The 20331-nt window shown below is 46.2% G+C and overlaps 1 protein-coding gene across 4 annotated transcripts in view; it reads left to right on the forward strand.

The window, feature by feature from the left end:
* Nucleotides 1–20331, forward strand: part of AGTPBP1 (ATP/GTP binding protein 1) — a 325031-nt gene that overhangs the window by 56788 nt on the left and 247912 nt on the right. For 3 of the 4 annotated variants that reach the window (XM_033927773.1, XM_033927782.1, XM_033927801.1), the window contains 2 exons: nucleotides 5991–6055; nucleotides 17238–17301. In XM_033927773.1, coding sequence (XP_033783664.1) covers nucleotides 17270–17301 — 32 coding nt within the window. In that variant the 5' untranslated portion in view covers nucleotides 5991–6055; nucleotides 17238–17269. The remainder of the gene's footprint in view (nucleotides 1–5990; nucleotides 6056–17237; nucleotides 17302–20331) is intronic. The other variant, XM_033927792.1, reaches the window with a different exon arrangement.

Consider the following 20331-nt stretch of genomic DNA (forward strand, 5'->3'; position numbering starts at 1 on the left):
AAGAGTGGTTGATCGCTGGAATAGTCTTCCACTACAGGTGATTGAGGCCAGCAGCGTGCCTGATTTTAAGGCCAAATGGGATCGGCACATGGGATCTATTCACAGGGCAAAGGTAGGGGAAGGACATTAGGGTGGGCAGACTAGATGGGCCGTGGGCCCTTATCTGCCGTCTATTTCTATGTTTCTATGTTTCTAAATTCATGCAGAAATAAATGGCTAGATTGAACCTAATGACTTCATTAACGCCTTTCCCTTTTTTTAACCTCTATACCATTTGAAAGAGGGCAAATACTTCTTAAGTTAGTAAAAATATTCTGGCACAAGTGTCAAACCTTAAAAAACGAAGTCATATTGAGCATTGGAAAATAATAATAATAATTAACTAATAAAAATAGTACACATTTAGGGCTCCTTTTACTAAGTTGCGAAAATGGTTTTAGCATGTGCTTAGCGCACGGAGAATTGCCAAGCGCGCTAGATGCTAACGCCAGCATTTAGCTGGCGTTAATTTTCCTACGTAGCGCAGGGGTTTGCGCGTGCTAAAAATGCTAGCGCACCTTAGTAAAAGAGGGGGTTAATTTTCCCCACCAGCAAATTTACCCATCCCGCCCCAACCAGCTACTTTTTCATGCCACCCGGCTGGAAAAAATTTCTGAGGAGAGCACTGGGATATTTGTGAAGGGGAAGGGAGACAGGGATTTTATTGATCCTTGCTCTGTATTTGTATTTATACAATGACAATTGTACAGAATATTGTTTGTTTTTATGCTTTAATAAAATACATTCAATATAAAATCATAACTGCGGCTTGTGCGGATGGGATCAGATGGTTTGCGAATTCCGAGCTCGCGGAGACAGGGAGGAAACGTGCTTTTTAAATTTCAGTCCTAGTAGTTTGCCGGTCCATAGGTGTAAAAAGGTTGAAAAACACTGGTCTAGTGGATCCTCCAGCTGCTACTCTCACAATGTCTCCCTCCCCCCAGCCAAGTTCCTTCAAAAAATCCCTGTGTCTGGTACACCCTCACTTCTTAAAGAACAAAAAAAAGAAGGAACAAAGCCTTGAAATGCTGTAGGAGGGAGTAGCAAGAAGAGGCATCACTGGAGACGTCATAACCAGCGTGGGAAGTCAAGTCTTTTATTGAAACAAAATGATTAAAAATCAACAAAATCCCAACTAGGACCCAGTTTCGACGATAGCATCGCCTTCCTCAGGGGACAAAGTTTATCGTGTTGGCATCTCTAGCACGACTGAGGTGCCAGAAACTCACCTATTCCCAGATCCTGTTACCTCAAGAGAGGCAGGCATGATGCCCACTTACTCCTGACTCTGGGTGCTATCATCTTCAAAATGCCTGCTTTTCTTGAGGTAAGGGGATATGGGGGTCTTGGGAGGCTTGAGGAAGAGTTAGTGTTCCATTAGACACAGGGACTTTTTGGAGAGATGGGAGGGAGTTCTGAGAGAAGAAACTGGGGGTGGGTGACTACTAGACCACCAGGGCTTTTATTATAAGATAAGGGTCCACTAGCCAATTAGTGCTTTTTTTAAAATTATTATTTTTAATCTTGGGAGGGTACCCTGTCCGGAAAAGGTAGTCAGATTGGAGGCAGGGAAGGGATGCTACTAGGCATTTCTTCTCTCAACCAGTGGCGTAGCGAGAGTGAGAGACAAGTGCCAGCGCCCCCACTAAGATGCCGCCTGGGGCGGACCATTCCCCTCCCCCCTACTACTCTCAACCATCCCTTCCAATGCTGCTCTGGACCTGGTGTTAGTTTCTGGCGCTAGATGTACCTCAGAAACTATATACTGTGTGTGTGTGTGTGTATGTATATATGTGTGTATGTGTGTATATATATATATATATATATATATATATATATATATATATATATATATATATTCCAAAACAACATGCATATACACATACACACGTTGTTTTGGAATTGGTGTGGTGTAACAAATAACAGCATTTAAATGCAGTCTATGCTAACCTTTTTAGCATCAGAGTTGGTCCCAAATCCAGGGCAATGTCTTTGAGCAGCTTGGCCCTGTGGTGTCTAGGACAATTTAGCATGACTGTTTCAGCACGGACAGTTCAGTACAGGCATTTTAACTGCACCTCTTTCATCATGGCTATTGTAATGGCGAGCACTTACCTTGCTGAAGCTGTGAGGGTTGAAAAAGAGGGGGGAATAACCCCCCTCATCCCATTGGTGCTTCTTTCCTTTCACCCCCGTGGTGGTCTTCTTTCCTGCCTCCACATCATCTGGTAACTTCAAGGTTTGAGGGGGGACATCATCTCAATCAGGTTTCCCTTTATTTTGGAACAGAAAGTTGTCCAGATGAAAGACTTCTGGGTAAAAGGTTGACTTTAAGAGGGTGTCTTAATATTAAGAGATGAAACAGCCTGTGCTGAAAGGACCGCTCTGAACTGGCCGTGCTGAATTGTCCCATTTCTGGCATTATGACAGTATGTATTACATATGTGTATCCATGCTTTCAGTTTAGTGCACTTAAAATTCATTTAACATGTCAATCTACATATTATTGTAATAAAACCATTTTTTAAAAATAAAATGAATGTCTGAAATCTGAAAAAGCACAAAAATTGTTCAAAATTAATTTAGGATTTTTTGGACTCGGTTGTTCTGGTGCCGAGCCCTAGTTCACTTAATATTTGGTTTAATAAAGGCAGCCAAAGCACATTAGAACTCAGGGTGCGAATGTCGGTAACGAATACAGGATGTCCAGGGTGGTACTTGGAGAGACCCCCCAGGAGAGAGACTTGGGAATACTGGTCGACAAGTCGATGAAGCCGTCCGCGCAATGTGTGGCGGCAGTGAAAAGGGCGAGCAGAATGCTAGGAATAATTAAGAAGGGGATCACGAACAGATCGGAGAAAGTTATCATGCTGCCTTACTGGGCCATGGTACGCCCTCACCTGAAATACTGCGTCCAGCACTGGTCGCCGTACATGAAGAAGGACACAGTACTACTCGAAAGGATCCAGCGAAGAGCAACTAAAATGGTAAAGGGGCTAGAAGAGTTGCCGTACCGCAAGAGAATAGAGAAACTGGGCCTCTTCTCCCTTGAAAAGAGGAGACTGAGAGGAGACATGATAGAAACATTTAAGATACTGAAGGGAATAGATTTAGTAGATTAAGACAGGTTGTTCACCCTCTACAAGTTAGGGAGAACAAGTGGGCATTCTCTAAAGTTAAAAGGGGATAGATTCCGTACAAATGTAAGGAAGTTATTCTTCACCCAGAGAGTGATGGAAAACTGGAATACTTTTCCGGAGTCTGTCATAGGTGAAAACACCCAGGATTCAAGCCAAAGGGATTCAAGCCAAAGTTAGACAAGTTCCTTCTGAACCGGAACGTACGCAGATAGGGCTGGTCTCAGTTAGGCACTGGTCTTTGACCTAGGGGCCGCCGCGGGAGCGGATTGCTGGGCATGATGGACCACTGGTCTGACCCAGCAGCGACAATTCTTATGTTCTTATAATAAATTCATATTGTTGAATCAGAATGAGAACTCTGAATGGCCTTTGTGTGTGTTATATAATTTTCATACAGTACTCATTCAGTTTAGCCATTCAGTATTTTTTTCTTTTGTGCTTACTTTTCTTGTTTTTTCAGTTTAACATCAGGGTGTGATCTTTCATTGGAAAGCTGATTTGTTGATTTATAATGGCAGTCCATAATTGTGTAACCTAGGATATTTATACAAAAATACAAATATATCAAGGGGAACTGGTTGCCAGGGGGACTTTTTGTATGGTAATTATTGCTATTCTGTAAGTTGTTTTGTCCCTATACGGGCTATGGATATCTAGAGGCAGTCCCCGTTTTACGAACATCCAACTTACATACTTATGAATGGGGGTCCTGTTCTACCTTCAGTGTCCCAATGCGCCCCTCTTCCTCCCTCTCGAGTTCCAATGTGCTCCTCTTTATCCCTCCCTCTATTCTGTGCCCCAAGTACGTCCCTCACTCCAGCGGATGTTTACTTTCTGTCCAGCTCCCTCTTCCTTCCAACTGTAGTCATTTTTCTGCACAAAGCCGCAGGTAGTGGCTCCTATGCATGTCCCACGGCTGAGCTGGAAGCCTTCCCTCTAATGTCGGAGGAAGCTCCTCCCACGTCAGAGGGAAGGCTGAAAGGAGGAGGGAGCTAACCAGAAGAAGGTAAACACCTGCTGGAGGGATGCACGTACTTGGAGCACAGAATTGAGGGAGGGAGAGAAGCATTGGGACAGTAGGGAGGGAGAGGGGCGCATTGGGACTCGGGAGGGAAGGAGTACAAACTTCATAGAAACATAGAAACAGACGGCAGATAAGGGCCATGGCCCATCAAGTCTGCCCACCGCAATAACCCTCCCCTACCTTTCCCTGTGAAGAGATCCCACGTGACGATCCCATTTTGTCTTAAAATCAGGCACGCTGCTGGCCTCAATTACCTGTAGCGGTAGATTATTCCAGCGATCAACCACCCTTTCGGTGAAGAAGTATTTCCTGGTGTCACCGTGTAGTTTCCCGCCCCTGATTTTCCATGGATGCCCTCTTGTTGCCGTGGGGCCATTGAAAAAGAAGATATTCTTTTCCACCTCAATATGGCCCGTGAGATATTTGAATGTCTCGATCATGTCACCCTTTCTCTGCGTTCCTCAAGTGAGTACAGCTGCAATTATTCAGCCGTTCCTCATACGGGAGATCCTTGAGTCCCGAGACCATCCGGGTGGCCATTCGCTGAACCGACTCAAGTCTCAGCACATCTTTGCGGTAATGTGGCCTCTAGAATTGTACACAGTATTCCAGATGGGGTCTCACCATGGATCTTTACAAAGGCATAATGACTTCGGGCTTACGGCTGATGAAACTCCTATGTATACAACCTATGATTTGTCTTGCCTTGGATGAAGCTTTCTCCACTTGCTTGGCAGTCTTCATGTCCTCACTGATGATCACCCCTAAGTCACGTTCTGCTACAGTCCTTGCTAGGATCTCACCATTAAGGGTGTAAGTCTTGCATGGATTTTGGCTGCCAAGGTGCATGACTTTACATTTTTCGGTATTGAAACTTAGTTGCCAGGACTTGGACCAGCGCTCCAGTAGGAGTAGGTCATGCACCATACGGTCAGGCATTGAGTTATCGACAGGCACTGTTTTTTTGTCTGTTGTGTTCTTGCCTACTACATTGCATAGTTTTGTGTCGTCGGCGAATAGCGTTATTTTACCTCGAAGCTCCTCAGCCAAGTCCCTTATGAAGATGTTGAAAAGGATCGGACCCAAGACCGAGCCCTGTAGACAAAGGACATAAGGAAGGAAGGAAGGAGGGGGCTTGAACTTGGGACACAGAATGGAGGGGTGGGTGCATGAGCGATGGGATGGAAGAATGGAGGGAGTGAGGAATAGAGATGCTGAGGTGGGGGAGGGAATAGATAGGGAGAATTGGGTGTCTGAGTTGGAGGGAAAGAGAGATGGTGCAAATGGGGAGATAAAGAAAGAGGAGAATTATTGGACATAGGGAGGGAGAGAGAATAATTGGACACGGTGGTGGGAGAGGAGTGAGGTAGAAATGCATAGGGAAGAGAGAGATGAGAGGGAGTAATGTTGGATGTGGTGGTGGAGATGGAACAGTGGGATGGATGGAAAGGAATGTAAGAGGAATGTAGGAGGTAAAGGTGGGAAGAATACTAGGATCTGAGTTACATACAAATTCAACTTAAGAATGGTTTAAAAAAACTTAACCCATTCTTAACCCGGAGACTGCCTGAATATGGAATTAATGAAAATATTTTCAATAAAAATTTATTGATACTGTTAATAAAAAAATTATTAACACATGTTAATATCAACAATTTATTCATAACCTAGTACAGTGAATACGTCAATAAATTAAAATTCACAAGACCATAATGTTAAAAGTGGTTCTAAACATGGCTGTGTTTCTAAACCACCACTTTTAACTCCTTATCTTTGTTCCAATTCAGGAGGCCTGTGGCTGTAGCTCCACTGTGGCTGCCCCTTCTCCTCTTTCAAGAGTGATGTCAACAAGGTGAGCCATAAGAAGCAGATGTTGAAGGAAATCACCAAGTGTTTCAGTGTGGAGTGCAAAATGTTTAGTGGGGTGGGGGGGGATGAATGTCTTGTATGGTTTAAAGTTTTCTCTCCTGAGACACCCCTGCTGGTTTAAATTGAGTAACCCCTTGCTCTGCTCTGAATGGATTTCCCTCCTTCATTCCATTGAATCACATGATAAGGTGATTTATAAAGGCACTGCAAATCTAGACTGATCTTTTAAAGCAGTGGTCTCAAACTCAAACCCTTTGTGGGGCCACATTTTGGATTTGTAGGTACTTGGAGGGCTGCAGAAAAAATAGTTAATGTGTTATTAAAGAAATGACAATTTTGCATGAGGTAAAACTCTTTATAGTTTATAAAACTTTCCTTTAACAGTTAAAAGGAAAGATATATAAACTATAAAGAGTTTTACCTTATGCAAAATTGTCATTTCTTTAATAAGACATTAACTATTTTTTCTGCGGCCCTCCAAGTACTCTATTTTTTCTGCAGCCCTCATATTTAAAGTTTAATATCTTTTCTTTCTCAAAACTGACACAGTTCAATCACTATATTGAAAATAAAATCATTTTCCCTACCTTTGTTGACTAGTGACTATATTTTTCTGTGCTTTTAACTATGTTTCCAGGGCCTTCTTGTCCTTTGACTGTTTTTCTCTCCATCTTCACTTTCTGCCTTGCATCCATCTTTGGCATTAACTTAATATTCAATTTTTCTGCTTTCTTTTCAAAATCTACGTTTCCATGTCTTACCTTCCCTTCCTATCTCTCTCTTCTTCCGTCCTATTTCCATGGTCTGACATCTCTCCTTCCTTTCTCTCCCTCCCTCCTTCCTTCCTTTCCCCTGGTCTGGCATCTGTCTCCTTCCCTCCCCCATGCCCTGGCATCTCTCCCTCCCCCTCTATGGTCTGATATCTCCTTTCCTTCCCTCCCTCCCATGAACTTGGCATCTCTTATTCCTCTCCTCTCCCTTGTCTTCCTTCTCCTTCCTTCCCTCTCTTTCCCCAATTAGGTGCGGCAACAACAGAAGCAGCACTTCCCTTCCCCCTTTCCTGTGCAGCAGAAGCATTTCTCTTCCCCTTTCCCTCCCCCTCCCTTTCCCTATGCAGCAGCAGCAGAAGCAGCATTTCCCTCCCCACTTTCCTGTGCAGGAGAGGCATTTCTCTTCCCCTTTCCCTCCCACTCCCTTTCCCTGTGCAGCAGCAGCATTTCCCTAGGGTCCCCCTTTCCTATGCAGCAGAAGCATTTCTCTTCCCCTCCTATTCCGTTCTCTTCCTTGTGGAACAGCAGCGTGTCTGGTCGGCTCCCTTGCTCAGTTGATCGTTCCGTTCAAAGCCGCGGGTGGCGGCTCCTCGCGAGCTCTGCGCCTGAGTCAGAAGCCTTTCTGATGTTGTGACGTCAGAGAGGCTTCCGATGCAGGAGTGGATAGCGCGAGGAGCTGCCACCCGCGGCTTTGAATGGAACGATCGACTGAGCGAGGGAGCCAGCCAGACATGCTGCTGCTCCAGAAGGAAGGGAAGGGAGAAGAGAAATGCTGTTGTGGATGGCGCGAGGAGCCGCCGCCGGCCACAGCTTTAACTGGAACAATCAACTGCAGCAAGGGAGCAGTTGATCATCGCGCCCAGACCACGGGCTGCAAAATAGCACCTGGAGAGCCACATGCAGCCCGCAGGCTGCGTATTTGAGACCACTGCTTTAAAGTTTGGTTGGGTGGGGTACTGAATGTCTTATATGTAAGCATTATTTCCTTCTGATACTAAATGTATGCATTATATTAACAGACAAAGAAAATTAACTGTTATATTTTTATTGCTATAGCTCACCTAATGCACATGTATCTGTCTCTAGGGTTTAAAGTTTTCTCTCCTGAGACACCCCTGCTGGTTTAAATTGAGTAACCCCTTGCTCTGCTTACCTGCTCCAAATGGCTTCCCTTCCTCCATGCCACTCAATCACATGATAAGGTGATTTATAAAGGGACAGCGGTGCAAGCAGAACATTTTTGATCCCTTATCTCATCATTTACACACTACTTTCATGCGCATCCCTCTGCTCTCTAGACTGGTACACAACCAAGCTTCTTCCTGGTTCTTCTTCTCCCCCCTTTCCACTATTATGATACCTTTGCTCCCCCTCCTGCTGATATTAACCATGCCCAATCTCTCCCTTCTCCCCAAGCCAGTGAACTCCTTAACACACAACTCACTCTTTAAACCCACTGCCTCTCCCTTCCTCTTATCCTCTACCCTCTAATTCGATCATCCCCTCTCTTCCTGCATGCATGTTGCCCATGTCGCAGCAGCAGGTGCCACCTCATCTCCCCTACCCTCACCCGTACCTTCTCTTGCTCTCTGATGGAGACATTAACCCTAATCTCAATCCTCCCAACCAACTTTCACCCTACTCTTACGGTCCACCCTACTTCTGCGGGCCAACCCGCAAACCACCAACCTTATTTCTTTTCTCCCCCGCTATGGAATGCCCATTCCATTCCCAACAAGCTTGCCTACATCTATGACCTCTTCATCTCTCGATCTCTCCACCTGCTCGCATTAACTGAGACATGGATCTGGCCTGATGACTCTACCTCAGCTGCTGTCTTGTGTTATGGAGGCTAACTTTTCTTCCACACAGTTGGTTAGGAAGGAGGCGTTGGGCTGCTACTGTCACCCTTGTACAGATTCCAACCCCTTCTCCCACCGCAATCTCAATACTCTACCTCCTTTGAAGACCATTCCATCTGCCTGTTTGCTTCTCTACCGCTCTGAGTAGCAGTCATCTACCAACCCCCCCCCCCCCCAATATGTCTCGCTCTTCCTCTCTCATCAACTTTGACTCCTGACTCTCCTTTCTCGATGACTTTAACATTCAATTCGATGACCCCCTCCGACTACTTCGCTTCCAGGTTCCTTGCGCTAACTTCCTCATCCAATCTCCAGCTGTGCTCCACCACCCCTACACCCCAGAAAGGACGCTGCCTGTACTAATTCTTTCCTCACAACTTCTTGACCACCAAATTCTGCAATAGCACCCTTCCCCTCTCTGATCATCACCTGTTGACGTTCACTATTCATCACTCCATCCCCCAGATCCGGCCAGTTGCCACCAACACATTTGGAACTTTCAGACTATTGACCCTGGAGCCGTCTCTGCCACAGTCTCATCCCTTTACTCAACTTCCATATCACACAAAACTGTCAACAAAGCCGTCCTCTCCTATAATACTGTTCTCTCCTCTGCTTTAGATACCCTTGCTCCTCCAATTTCCTATCTTGTTAGGCAAGCCAGAACAAAACCCCAACTCTGGTTCGGCTTCCCCCCCCCATCCACCAATTGCACTCATGTGCCCATTCTGCCAAATGTTTCTGACTTAAATCCTGTGTGCTTTCTGACTTCATACACTCTAATTCATGCTGACATCACTCCAATCTGCCCTCTTGCTGGCCAGACAAGAACACTATACCCACTTAACCAACACTTCTCTTGGCTCCCATCATTGCTGTCTCTTTATCACATTAAACACCCTACTCAAAGCTCCCTCAGCTCCCATCCCCCAATCCTACACCAAATCATCACATATAGGACACAGATCGTGCAAGTCTGTCCAGTACCGGCCTTAGCTCTTTAATTTACATTCTTTGCTTTCTAATTAGAGATCCTCTGTTTATCCCATGCTTTTTTGAATTCCATCACCATTTTCCTCTCCTCTACTTCTTTTGGGAGGGCATTCCAGGCATCTACCACCCTCTTCATAAAAAATAATTTCCTAACATTGCTCCTGAGTCTTCCTCCCCGCATCCTCAAATTATGCCCTCTAGTTTTACCATTTTCTCTTCTCTGGAAAAAATTTGGTTCTATATTAATACCTTTCAAGCATGTATCATATCTCCCCTGTCCTTCAAGAGACATTTACCTATGTAAATGGCTTTATATGCAGCTAAAAGTGATATTGGAAAGTTTATCACCTTGTGAGGAGTGGACAAGTAGCCTAATAGTGCAGTGGCCTGAGAACTAGGGGAACTGAGTTTGATTTCCACTGCAGCTCCTCATGACTATGGGCAAGTCACCTAACCTTCCATTGTCCTAGGTTCAAAATAAGTGCCCGTATATAATATAAACCACTTTGATTGTAACCACAGAAGGCAGTATATCAAGTCACTTCCCAGTATGTAGGTTGTTTTACAAAGTGTCTGCTTTTTATCTTTATTCAATGGAGGCTTTCCCAGTGCCTGGTTTAGGCTAGAAATTGCTTCTGTGTGTGTGCAATTTTTGTGTTGTAAAATTGAAGCATGTGTTGGGAGAAGTACTGCAGAATAAGGACCTTATCAGTTTGAAAATAATATACCGTATGTGTACTTTCACATTGGAAAATGGATGGAAAAACTCCAGGGAAAAAGTTATCTGTGGACTCGGCCATAAGTGAGTGACTTTGTTAATTGCTCTCTTTAGATTGGTGTGTTCGGTTGAGGATGGGAAATAAATGCATGTCTCTAACTTTTGATTTGTTTGACAGCCAGTAGGTAATTTTCCTGGTGTTGCATACCAAGAAGAAACATATTTTTTGTTTTGTAATGTGTTATTAAATTGACTGAGCAATAAAATGCTGTGAAGCTTATAATCTATTCAGTTGGCATACTGGGAAGACAGAATTAGCCTGAAAGTATTTTTCACATGCTTATGTTCCACTGATCTAGTTTATTCTGTACTTAGAAGGTTACAGTGTTTGCAGCAAATGTGCCCCTTTTTTACTCTGCCACCCCCAGGCCCAGAACTGCTACCACTTACTTCCTCCAGTAATCTGGATAGCTGTTTAGATTTTGATGCAGAAGGTTCCTAACCTTCAACAGATTTCTTTTTTTTAGGGAGGGGGGGAGAGAGGTAAAATAGTAACACTAAACACGGGGGGGGGGAGGGGGTGTTTGACCAATGATTGAGCCACAACCTGCTTTTGCCGATGCCTTTGAGGTTGCATTTGTTTGACACTGCATTCCTCCCCATAGTTTGGGGTTGCACAGTGTTTATGCTTAAAAGAATGTTCTGGCAGTTATCTCTGATCACTTGTTTGAGCGCTTGTATGGATTTCTTTATTTGTTGACACATGGCGAAAGCTAGGGGAAATATTGGAATAAGCCGTGTATTTGCGTCTTGGGTTAATACATTTTGATGATCCTCTGATCATGTTGGTAGTTCCATAAGAAGTGGAATGGTATGGGCCACAGGGGTCATGGCCTCACCAATATTGGGCCAACACAGCATCAGCAAATAGAGAGCTTTGGGATGGGGCTGGTGATTACCATATTTTCACATAGATAATGCGCACCTGTGTAAAACACGCACATGGGTATAGCACGCGAAAAACACAAATTTATGTACAGAAATTTTTATATACCGCGCACACCCGTATACTGCGCATGCTGCCCGACTCTCCTTTCCCCCGCCCCGACTCTCCTCTGGCCACCCCGACTCTCCTCTCCCCCTTGAAGTCCTGTCCCCACCCTGAAAGCCTGATGCCCCCCCCGACGTCCGATTCAACCCCCCCCCGCAGGACCGCTTGCACCCCCACAGCCTCCCGACCCCCCATCATGTAGAAGCTCCTACCGGTATCCTGCTGCTTCCTCTTGGCGGTCTCGACTCCCCGACACGATCGGGGCAAGAGGGAGCTCAAGCCCTCTTGCCCCAGCCAACCGCGGCACCCCCGACAGGATCGGGGCAAGAGGGAGCTCAAGCCCTCTTGCTCCCCCGACTCCCCGACACGATCGGGGCAAAAGGGAGCCCAAGCCCGCTTGCCCCGCCGACTCCCCAACTCCCCGACAATATCGGGCCAGGAGGGAGCCCAAGTCCTCCTGGCCCTGGCGACCCCCCCCTAGTTGTTCGGGCCAGGAGGGAGCCCAAACCCTCCTGGCCACGGCGACCCCCTACCCCCACCCCGCACTACATTACGGGCAGGAGGGATCCCAGGCCCTCCTGCCCTCGACGTAAACCCCCTCCCCCCAACGACCGCCCCCCCAAGAACCTCCGACCGCCCCCCCAGCCGACCCGCGACCCCCCTGGCCGACCCCCACGACACCCCCACCCCCCTTCCCCGTACCTTTGTGTAGTTGGCTGGACAGACGGGAGCCAAACCCGCCTGTCCGGCAGGCAGCCAACGACGGAATGAGGCCGGATTGGCCCATCCGTCCCAAAGCTCCGCCTATTGGTGGGGCCTAAGGCGCCTGGGCCAATCAGAATAGGCCCGGGAGCCTTAGGTCCCTCCTGGGGGTGGGGCCTTGGGCACATGGTCGGGTTGGGCCCATGTGCCTCAGGCCCCGCCCCCAGGTGGGACCTAAGGCACCCGGGCCTATTCTGATTGGCCCAGGCGCCTTAGGCCCCACCAGTAGGCGGAGCTTTGGGACGGATGGGCCAATCCGGCCTCATTCCGTCGTTGGCTGCCTGCCGGACAGGCGAGTTTGACTCTCGTCTGTCCGGCCAACTACACAAAGGTACGGGGAAGGGGGGTGGGGGTGTCGTGGGGGTCGGCCAGGGGGGTCGCGGGTCGGCTGGGAGGGCGGTCGGAGGTTCTTGAGGGGGGCAGTCGTTGGGGGGAGGGGGGAGGGGGGTTTGCGTCGAGGGCAGGAGGGCCTGGGATCCCTCCTGCCCGTAATGTAGTGCGGGGTGGGGGTAGGGGGTCGCCGTGGCCAGGAGGGTTTGGGCTCCCTCCTGGCCCGAACAACTAGCGGGGGGGGGGGGTCACCAGGGCCAGGAGGACTTGGGCTCCCTCCTGGCCCGATATTGTCGGGGAGGTGGGGAGTCGGCGGGGCAAGAGGGCTTGGGCTCCCTTTTGCCCCGATCGTGTCGGGGAGTCGGGGGGGCAAGGGAGCTTGCCCCGATCGTGTCGGGGTGTCGCGGTTGGCTGGGGCAAGAGGGCTTGAGCTCCCTCTTACCCCGATCGTGTCGGGGGTGCCGCGGTTGGCTGGGGTAAGAGGGCTTGAGCTCCTTCTTGCCCCGATCGTGTCAGGTGTCGGGACCGCCAAGAAGAAGCAGCAGGATACCGGTAGGAGCTTCTACATGATGGTGGGGGGTCGGGAGGCTGTGGGGGTGCGAGCGGTCTTTCAGGGTGCGGGTGGGAGTGCGTGCGAGCGGTCCTTCGGGGTGGGGGTGCGAGCGATCCTGCAGGGGGGGGGGGTGAATTGGACGTCGGGGGGGGAACTATGTAAAAAAAAATTTGTACAACGCGCTCACGCGTATAACGTGCAAGGGTATGCGCGGTACGTAAAAAACACCTATAACGCGCGCGTTATATGCGAGAAAATACGGTAGTTTGTTTGGCCCCTCCAACCAAAAGATGTTCTACTGTCTGTTGGGCAGTTATTCTTTACATATACAGTAAAACCTTGGATTGCAAGTAACTTGGTTTGCAAGTGTTTTGCAAGACAAGCAAAATATTTTATTACATTTTAACGTGATAAACAAGCATTGTCTTGCAATACAAGTATACACACGTCGCATCATCCCAATTGAGCCGATGGTTCTTCTCTCTCTGACGCTGCGGGAGTGTAGTGACTGTTCTAAATGAGCGAGGTCTTGCAATACAAGTACGTATAGTATTTTGTATTAAAGTTTTTGGGTTGTGAAACGAATCGTCTGAGTTTCCATTATTTCTTATGGGGAAATTCACTTCGATATACGAGTGTTTTGGATTACAAGCATGGTTTCGGAACGAATTATGCTCGCAAACCAAGGTTTTACTGTAGTACTGTTAACTTGCAAAGTCATGTGTCTTTGTGATTATCAGTTTAGATTTCCATTGACATTGGAAAACCTGAGAATAAAAGAGCTTACTGGATTTTTTTCCTTTTATTTAATGTAAAATTAAGAATAGGTTCATCTCAGTTAATACAGTGTGTGCACTTTAGCGTCTTGTTTGTTGTAGAAACTGAGAAGCAAGCACTAATCTTCCAGTGTTGCGTGGCTAGTGATAGCTGAAAGCTTGTGCTCACAATTATCTTAAGTTTACTTAATGTATTATGGTATTTTTACAATGTAGGAAAGGAAACCACATGTTTTTCTTTTCTAACTTTGGCTGCTTGCTGCCAGATATAACAGATGACATTATTGGAAATATGGGGCCTACTTTATCATGATCTTTTCCCATAAATGCGGAATGTGCCATATGTAACTACATGTGGGTTAGGATGATTTATCCTCATTATAGGGTCCTCAGTTGCAAATGGTTAGTCAGATAATGTAATGAACCTGGAAGTGAAAAAAAATTTAAAAAATCCTATATCAAGATAACCTGTGCAGAAGGTGAAACACTTATAGATAGTACAGATTAGAGCAGGGGTGGGCAAATTTGGTTCTTGAGGGCCACAACCCTGTTAGGTTTTCAGATGTCCCCAATGAATATGAAACCTATTTGCATATAATGGAAGTAGTGCATGCAAATCCTGAAAACCTATTTGTATATAATGAAAATAGTGCATGCAAATCAGTTTCATACACTACTTCCATTATATACAAATAGGTATTCAAGATTTTCCCACTGAATATGCATGATGTTAGAGTTGCAGACTTGGAGGAGCTGAGGGAGACAGAGAGGTACATAGAGGAGACCTACAGGGACTTTGTGGAGAAGTCCTAACTCTAGTCTGGTAGCCCCTATGCAGCCTTGGAGGAGGGAGGCCTCCTAAAAGGAGAACATCACCCTGGTGATGCAGGAAATGATCCTGTAGCCAGGACCTGCCCACAAGGAGATGCAATATCCTCTTGCACCAAGGATCTATCTCCAGGGACTTCTGCCCAGAAGGGAAGAGTTATGATGGTCATTGTAGTAGGAGATTTAATCATTAGGCATGGGGATCACCTGGTCACTTGCCTGCCTGGTGCAGAGGTGGTGGACCTCATGCATCACTTAGATAGGATATTAGATAGTGCTGGGAGGAGCCAGCTGTTTGGTACATGTAGATACTAATGACATAGGAAAATGTGGGAGGGAGGTTCTGGAAGACAAATTTAGGCTCTTAGGTAGAAAGCTGAAATCCAGATCCTTCAGGATAGCATTTTCAGAAATGCTCCCCGTTCCATGTGCAGGCAGGCAGAGCTCCGAAGTCGACTTTTGGCGACAAAAATCAGTGACTGGTCCAGGGGTGCCAGTACAGTGTAAGCACTGTTTAAAACCCTGGCAGTGGGAGAGATGCTAATTTTTTCCTGCCGCAAACAACACCTTCCCCCCCCCTGCAGCGGGAGAGATGCCCACTTTCTCCCGCCACCAAATGACCCTCCCCCCAGCAGCAGGAGACATACCCATTCTTTCCTGTTGCCACTCCTCTTTGCCTCCGACATCCAGCACCCTCTCCCCCTTACCTTGATTTAGATGGCTTACAGGAAGGATGCCTACTCCCTCCGGCCAGCTGGCCCACCTCTCTAAAATAGGCCTTCCCCTCCCCAGTGCATCCTGGGGTGCACCCGGAGGGACCTGAGGCTCTAATTGGCCCAGGTTGTTTAAGGCCCCTCCTATGGGTGGGGCCTTAGGCGTCCGGGCCCATGAGAGCCTTAAGCTCCTCACCGATGCATCTGGGGAGGGCCTAAGGCTCCGATTGGCCCAGAGCCTCAGGCCCCTCCCCGGTCCATTCCAGGATGAACCAGGGAGAGGAAGGCCCATTTTGAAGAGGTGGGCCAGCTAGCCGGAGGGAGTAGGCATCCCTCCGGTCAAGCATCTAAATCAAGGTAAGGGGAAAGGGTGCCATACATCGGAGGCATTTGGGGAGGGGAGTTGCATGGCAGCGGAGAGAATGGGCATATCTCCTGCTTCTGGGGGGGGGGGGGCGGGGGCGGTCGCTTGGTAGGCATCTCTCCCGCTGCTGGGGTTTTAAACAGTGCGGACATTGTACTGGCACCCCTGGACCAGTCACTGATTTTTGTTGCCAAAAGTCGATGCTGCTCTTAGAGGATGACTCGGCGATTTTTAATAATCCACTGGAGTGCTCATTTCAGTATTGAAGAGCCCATTTGCATGGCAGTGTCGGAGACTGCTGGAAAGCGCTGGAAAGACCGCTATAAGCCATTTTGATAATCCACTGCTAAAATGCGTGCAGGTTAAACCGTCGGAAAACAGTTTAGCAACCGTGTTAAAGTTTTGAGAATCTGGTCCTAGGTATGAGCCAGTCTCGACCATCACCTAATCTCCTCACAAAGATTTTGAGTTTGTAGATTTTATGCAGGAGAACAAGAGGTGGAATACTATATTTAAAAATCCAAATAAAACTCCTCACATATGAGAGCAGAAATAAATAAATTCTCTGATATCTTATGGGGGAGCTGTACCAAAGCTAGTACTTTTTTTTTTTTTTTTTTAACTTCTTTATTCATTTTTACATCAATCAACAAGTTTATAATTTTATACAATATATTATACACAATCACTTGTACATTCTTAACCATAAATCTTACCAAGTTATAAAATATCCCACCCCCCATCCCTTCCCAATTCCATACTTCAATCAATATCATATTCTAACTTTTTCATAAAGCTAGTACTTTTTCTTCTAGTCCACACTACACAACGTAACCTCCCTACTAGGCCATTCTTCTCAGGACCTTGAATTTAATTTTTGCTCTTGTAGTGAGTTGTGAAAACTTGTGTTGGGCATAAGGTTTGAGATTACAGAATGAAATTGTTTTGACCCATTTCTAGTAATACTGGCTTTTTTGGGGGGGTTCAATGCAGAGAGTTTCAACAGTGCCGAGAGTAGATATTGGTTATAAATACTTCATGAACAGCATCATTGCAATAAAAGATCTGGGAGCAGGAAAACCAGCCAAGATAACATTTCTCCAGGGGGATGAAGGCACACTTGTTGGTGAAGTCTTCAGACTGTTCATGTGTGTCGATGCTCTCCCCTAGCAAATGGCCTTTGGGATTACTGGGCATGTGCAGGAATTCCCACCTTCCGTGGCCCCACCCGTTTCCAGCTCAGTTTTGTCTCTAGCTGAAAAAGATATCATAGCTGTTTTTCTTTAAAACATCAATATGCTGTAATTGCATTAATAGCTTAATATCTTTGGCTAACAAACACGACATTCTATAGCATGTGGTTGGGATACTTTTTGTTGCATCAGAGTTTGGTACTTTATTTCACTAAAATGTTTTGTTTCCTTTATTTGTTGTGCATCCTGCAGGATATGGTGAATAAAGAAGTAACTTGCCCAAGATGAACAAAGTAAAAGTGCCAACAGAAAAATGGTGAGTGCAAGAGCACGCTTTAATTGCAGCAAATTCATACATTTAGCTATAAGCTCAGTTTAGAATTTCCGTTCTGAATGCTAGTTTAGAGCTATAATTTTTGGCTCTTGATGGAAACTCAAATTATATTTAATTTTGTTTTTGTGGTATTGGAAATAAATGCATTTATTCATATATTATTGGGGATTGAGTGATCTATTTTTTTTCTCAGACAGGATATTTTTGATATTTTGATATATTTATGATATCCAGATTGCTAAAATTGCCTAAATTATTGAACAAGGTATGCAGTACATGTACAGCAAAGACACATGCCAGTTTCAGAAATACCAAAAAGAAATAAGACACCGTTAAATAAATCTAATTGGAAAGTCCAAGTCCACAAAAATAAACTGATCAACTCCAGTTCTACTTAGGGAGAAATACTGTAAATATGGAATTAAAAATTAATAGAGCACCAAACAGAAGGATGTTCCACTAGAGCAGCCGAAGTGGCCACGGACAAATACCTGGTAGCTAGGAAGGTTGAATTAAGTTAAAGATTTTAAAAAAAATTAGCAGTTAGGGCTTAATACATTTACAAGGAAACTTGACCTACAGTGGCGTGCGGTCAGAACCTTCAGAGGATTCAGTGAAGACCCTCGCTGCAGGCTCCCGGCTCCTCATCCTTACCATCCTGACCAAGTCTGATGTGCCCCAAAGAGCCATTGGGTACTCCCAGATCTCATAACATCTCAAATAAGATGATTGCAGAACTCCCTCCTTTGGACCCTGTTCAAATAACAAAGCTATCTTGGAGGGAGGGGGGGTCTGGCTTCAGCATTGCTGCTGGCTAAACGTTTTCCTTTGCCCTTGCCTTGTTTTAGGGGGAAAAAAAAGAATCAAGTAGGAATGCAGCAGCATGTTGGCATGTTTCTGCCATTTTGGGACTGCTTTGATAATGCCGTTGGTCTGTTTCATGTTCCTTTTCATCTGTTCACCAGAGTCCCCTCCCCCCTTCTTTCTGTCTTCTTTAACTTAGAATGTATTCAGCTCCTGAGACATAATTCCATGTTATGTCTTTGCCCTTTAAGCAGAACAGTGGTGGTTAGTCTTGAGCTTTGTCTGCTTTGGGCTGTCGAAGGATTCTCTACAGAGGCTGAATAATCCCTGAGGGCTCAAGGCTGACCAATTCCAGGTCAGCACAGTGTTTGGGCTCTTCCTCCATAGTGTTGCTGTCCTCAGAACACAGAAGCGCTTCATGCAGTTGGGGGATTCAATTTCTGGTTCTGAATCCATGATTTGTTTTCTTTTTCTTTCTTTTAATTTGATTGGTTGGGCTGGAAGAACTTCTGAGCCTACCTAACTAATCACATTGCAGCAAGTAAAAATGTCGGGGGATTCAGAGGGAGGATCCAGAATCCAGCTATACATTTTTTGGGGGGTTGGTTTACTTTTTACTTACTACAGTGTGATTGACTGAGCAGGCTGCCACTCAACCAATCATACTGCATCAAGCAAAATCTATGAAATGAACACCTTTGAAACCTACTCCCCAGCCACTACTGGAGGGATGAAGGCAGTGATGTAGCATCCCATTGTGCCCCCAAGAACACTCCAGTATGCCTTGCTCCCTTCCCCCCTCTGGTGCAGCACAGCCACGGCTTCCTTTCTCTTCTTTTCCTCACTCCTGCCAGTGCCATGGTACACTTTTCTTTTAGAATTTCACACAGGTCTTCTCCAGGACCCAAGGAACTGCACTAAGGACAGGCACTTTACAGGCCAAGAAGACAACTTATGTGCCTCTTGCTGTTACCGTCTAACATTGTCTGAGACACTCATCCGGCATGGTCAGTGCTGGTTCCAGCAGGTTCTAACACTCTTCTCATTTCAACCTCTCCCATAATCAAAGGCCTCAATGTTGTAGATTCTAAAGCTAGTGATCTAGTTTGCAGCCGCTGTTGCAGAAGAACTCTGAGTCCAGACTAAGTTTGACATTACATTTCCTTACATTTGTCCCAAGTTCTAGCCCCTCCCATGTCCCACCACGTTCCCTCCTTTATCCTAAGTTCATGCCCCCTCTCTCCCTTCCTTGGTCCAACGCGCGCGCTCACTCTCTCCTTTCTGTGGCCCAACAACCTCGGTATGCTCCCCCACCAAGACTGTACCAAAGCTATCCAGGTCGGCCACCTCCTTCCTTCCTTTCAGCCACACTTCTTCGCAGGGCAGTAGGCCTTGCATGCTGCATGTGGCTGACCTGGAAGTCTACCCTGTAACGTCTGCTCTGATGTCGGAGGGAAAGCTTCTGAGTCAGCTAAGGGCAGCATGCTGGGAGTGCTGCACTCTGCTTTGTGGAGGGGCGAGTGCAGCTGGAATGCAGGAAAAGCAGGCACACTAAGTTGTTTGAGCTCATCGAAGTGCCTTCAACCCCGCAGGGGGGGGGGTTCACACAGAATCCCCGCAACCCCGGGGGGAACACTGCGGGATCCCATGCAGCTCTCTACTCTAAACCCTGATTGAATTGAGTGTAATAAATCAAACTAGTCCAGATAATCTGTCAATTTAATTGTAACCCATCCTTCCATTATTGACACCACTGGTCTATAATTTGTAGTTTCTTGAATCCCTAGCTTTTGATTTTTGACTGTTGGAGTCAGTATAATATGACCACATGATGCATCAAATATACCTGCTTGCAATTCCTCATCTAACCACTCTGTTATATCAAGTAAAAAGAAAGATGGACAGTCACATACTGGCTGATTAGGGCAAGAATCTAACGTACAATAAGACTGGGGCATGATGTATATTATTATAATAATAATATAATATAATTATTATAATAATAATATACATCGTGCCCCAGAGAGCCATCGGGCACTCCCAGATCTCATAACATCTCAAATAAGATGATTTCAGAACTCCCTCCTTTGGACCCTGTTCAAATAACAAAGCCATCCTTGGGGGTCTGGTTTAAGCATTGCTGCTGGCTGAACGTTTTCCCTTGCCCTTGCCTTGTTTTAGGGGGAAAAAAAGAATCAAGTAAATGCA

Source organism: Geotrypetes seraphini, chromosome 1 (genome assembly GCF_902459505.1).
Source record: "Geotrypetes seraphini chromosome 1, aGeoSer1.1, whole genome shotgun sequence".
Classification (NCBI taxonomy): domain Eukaryota; kingdom Metazoa; phylum Chordata; class Amphibia; order Gymnophiona; family Dermophiidae; genus Geotrypetes; species Geotrypetes seraphini.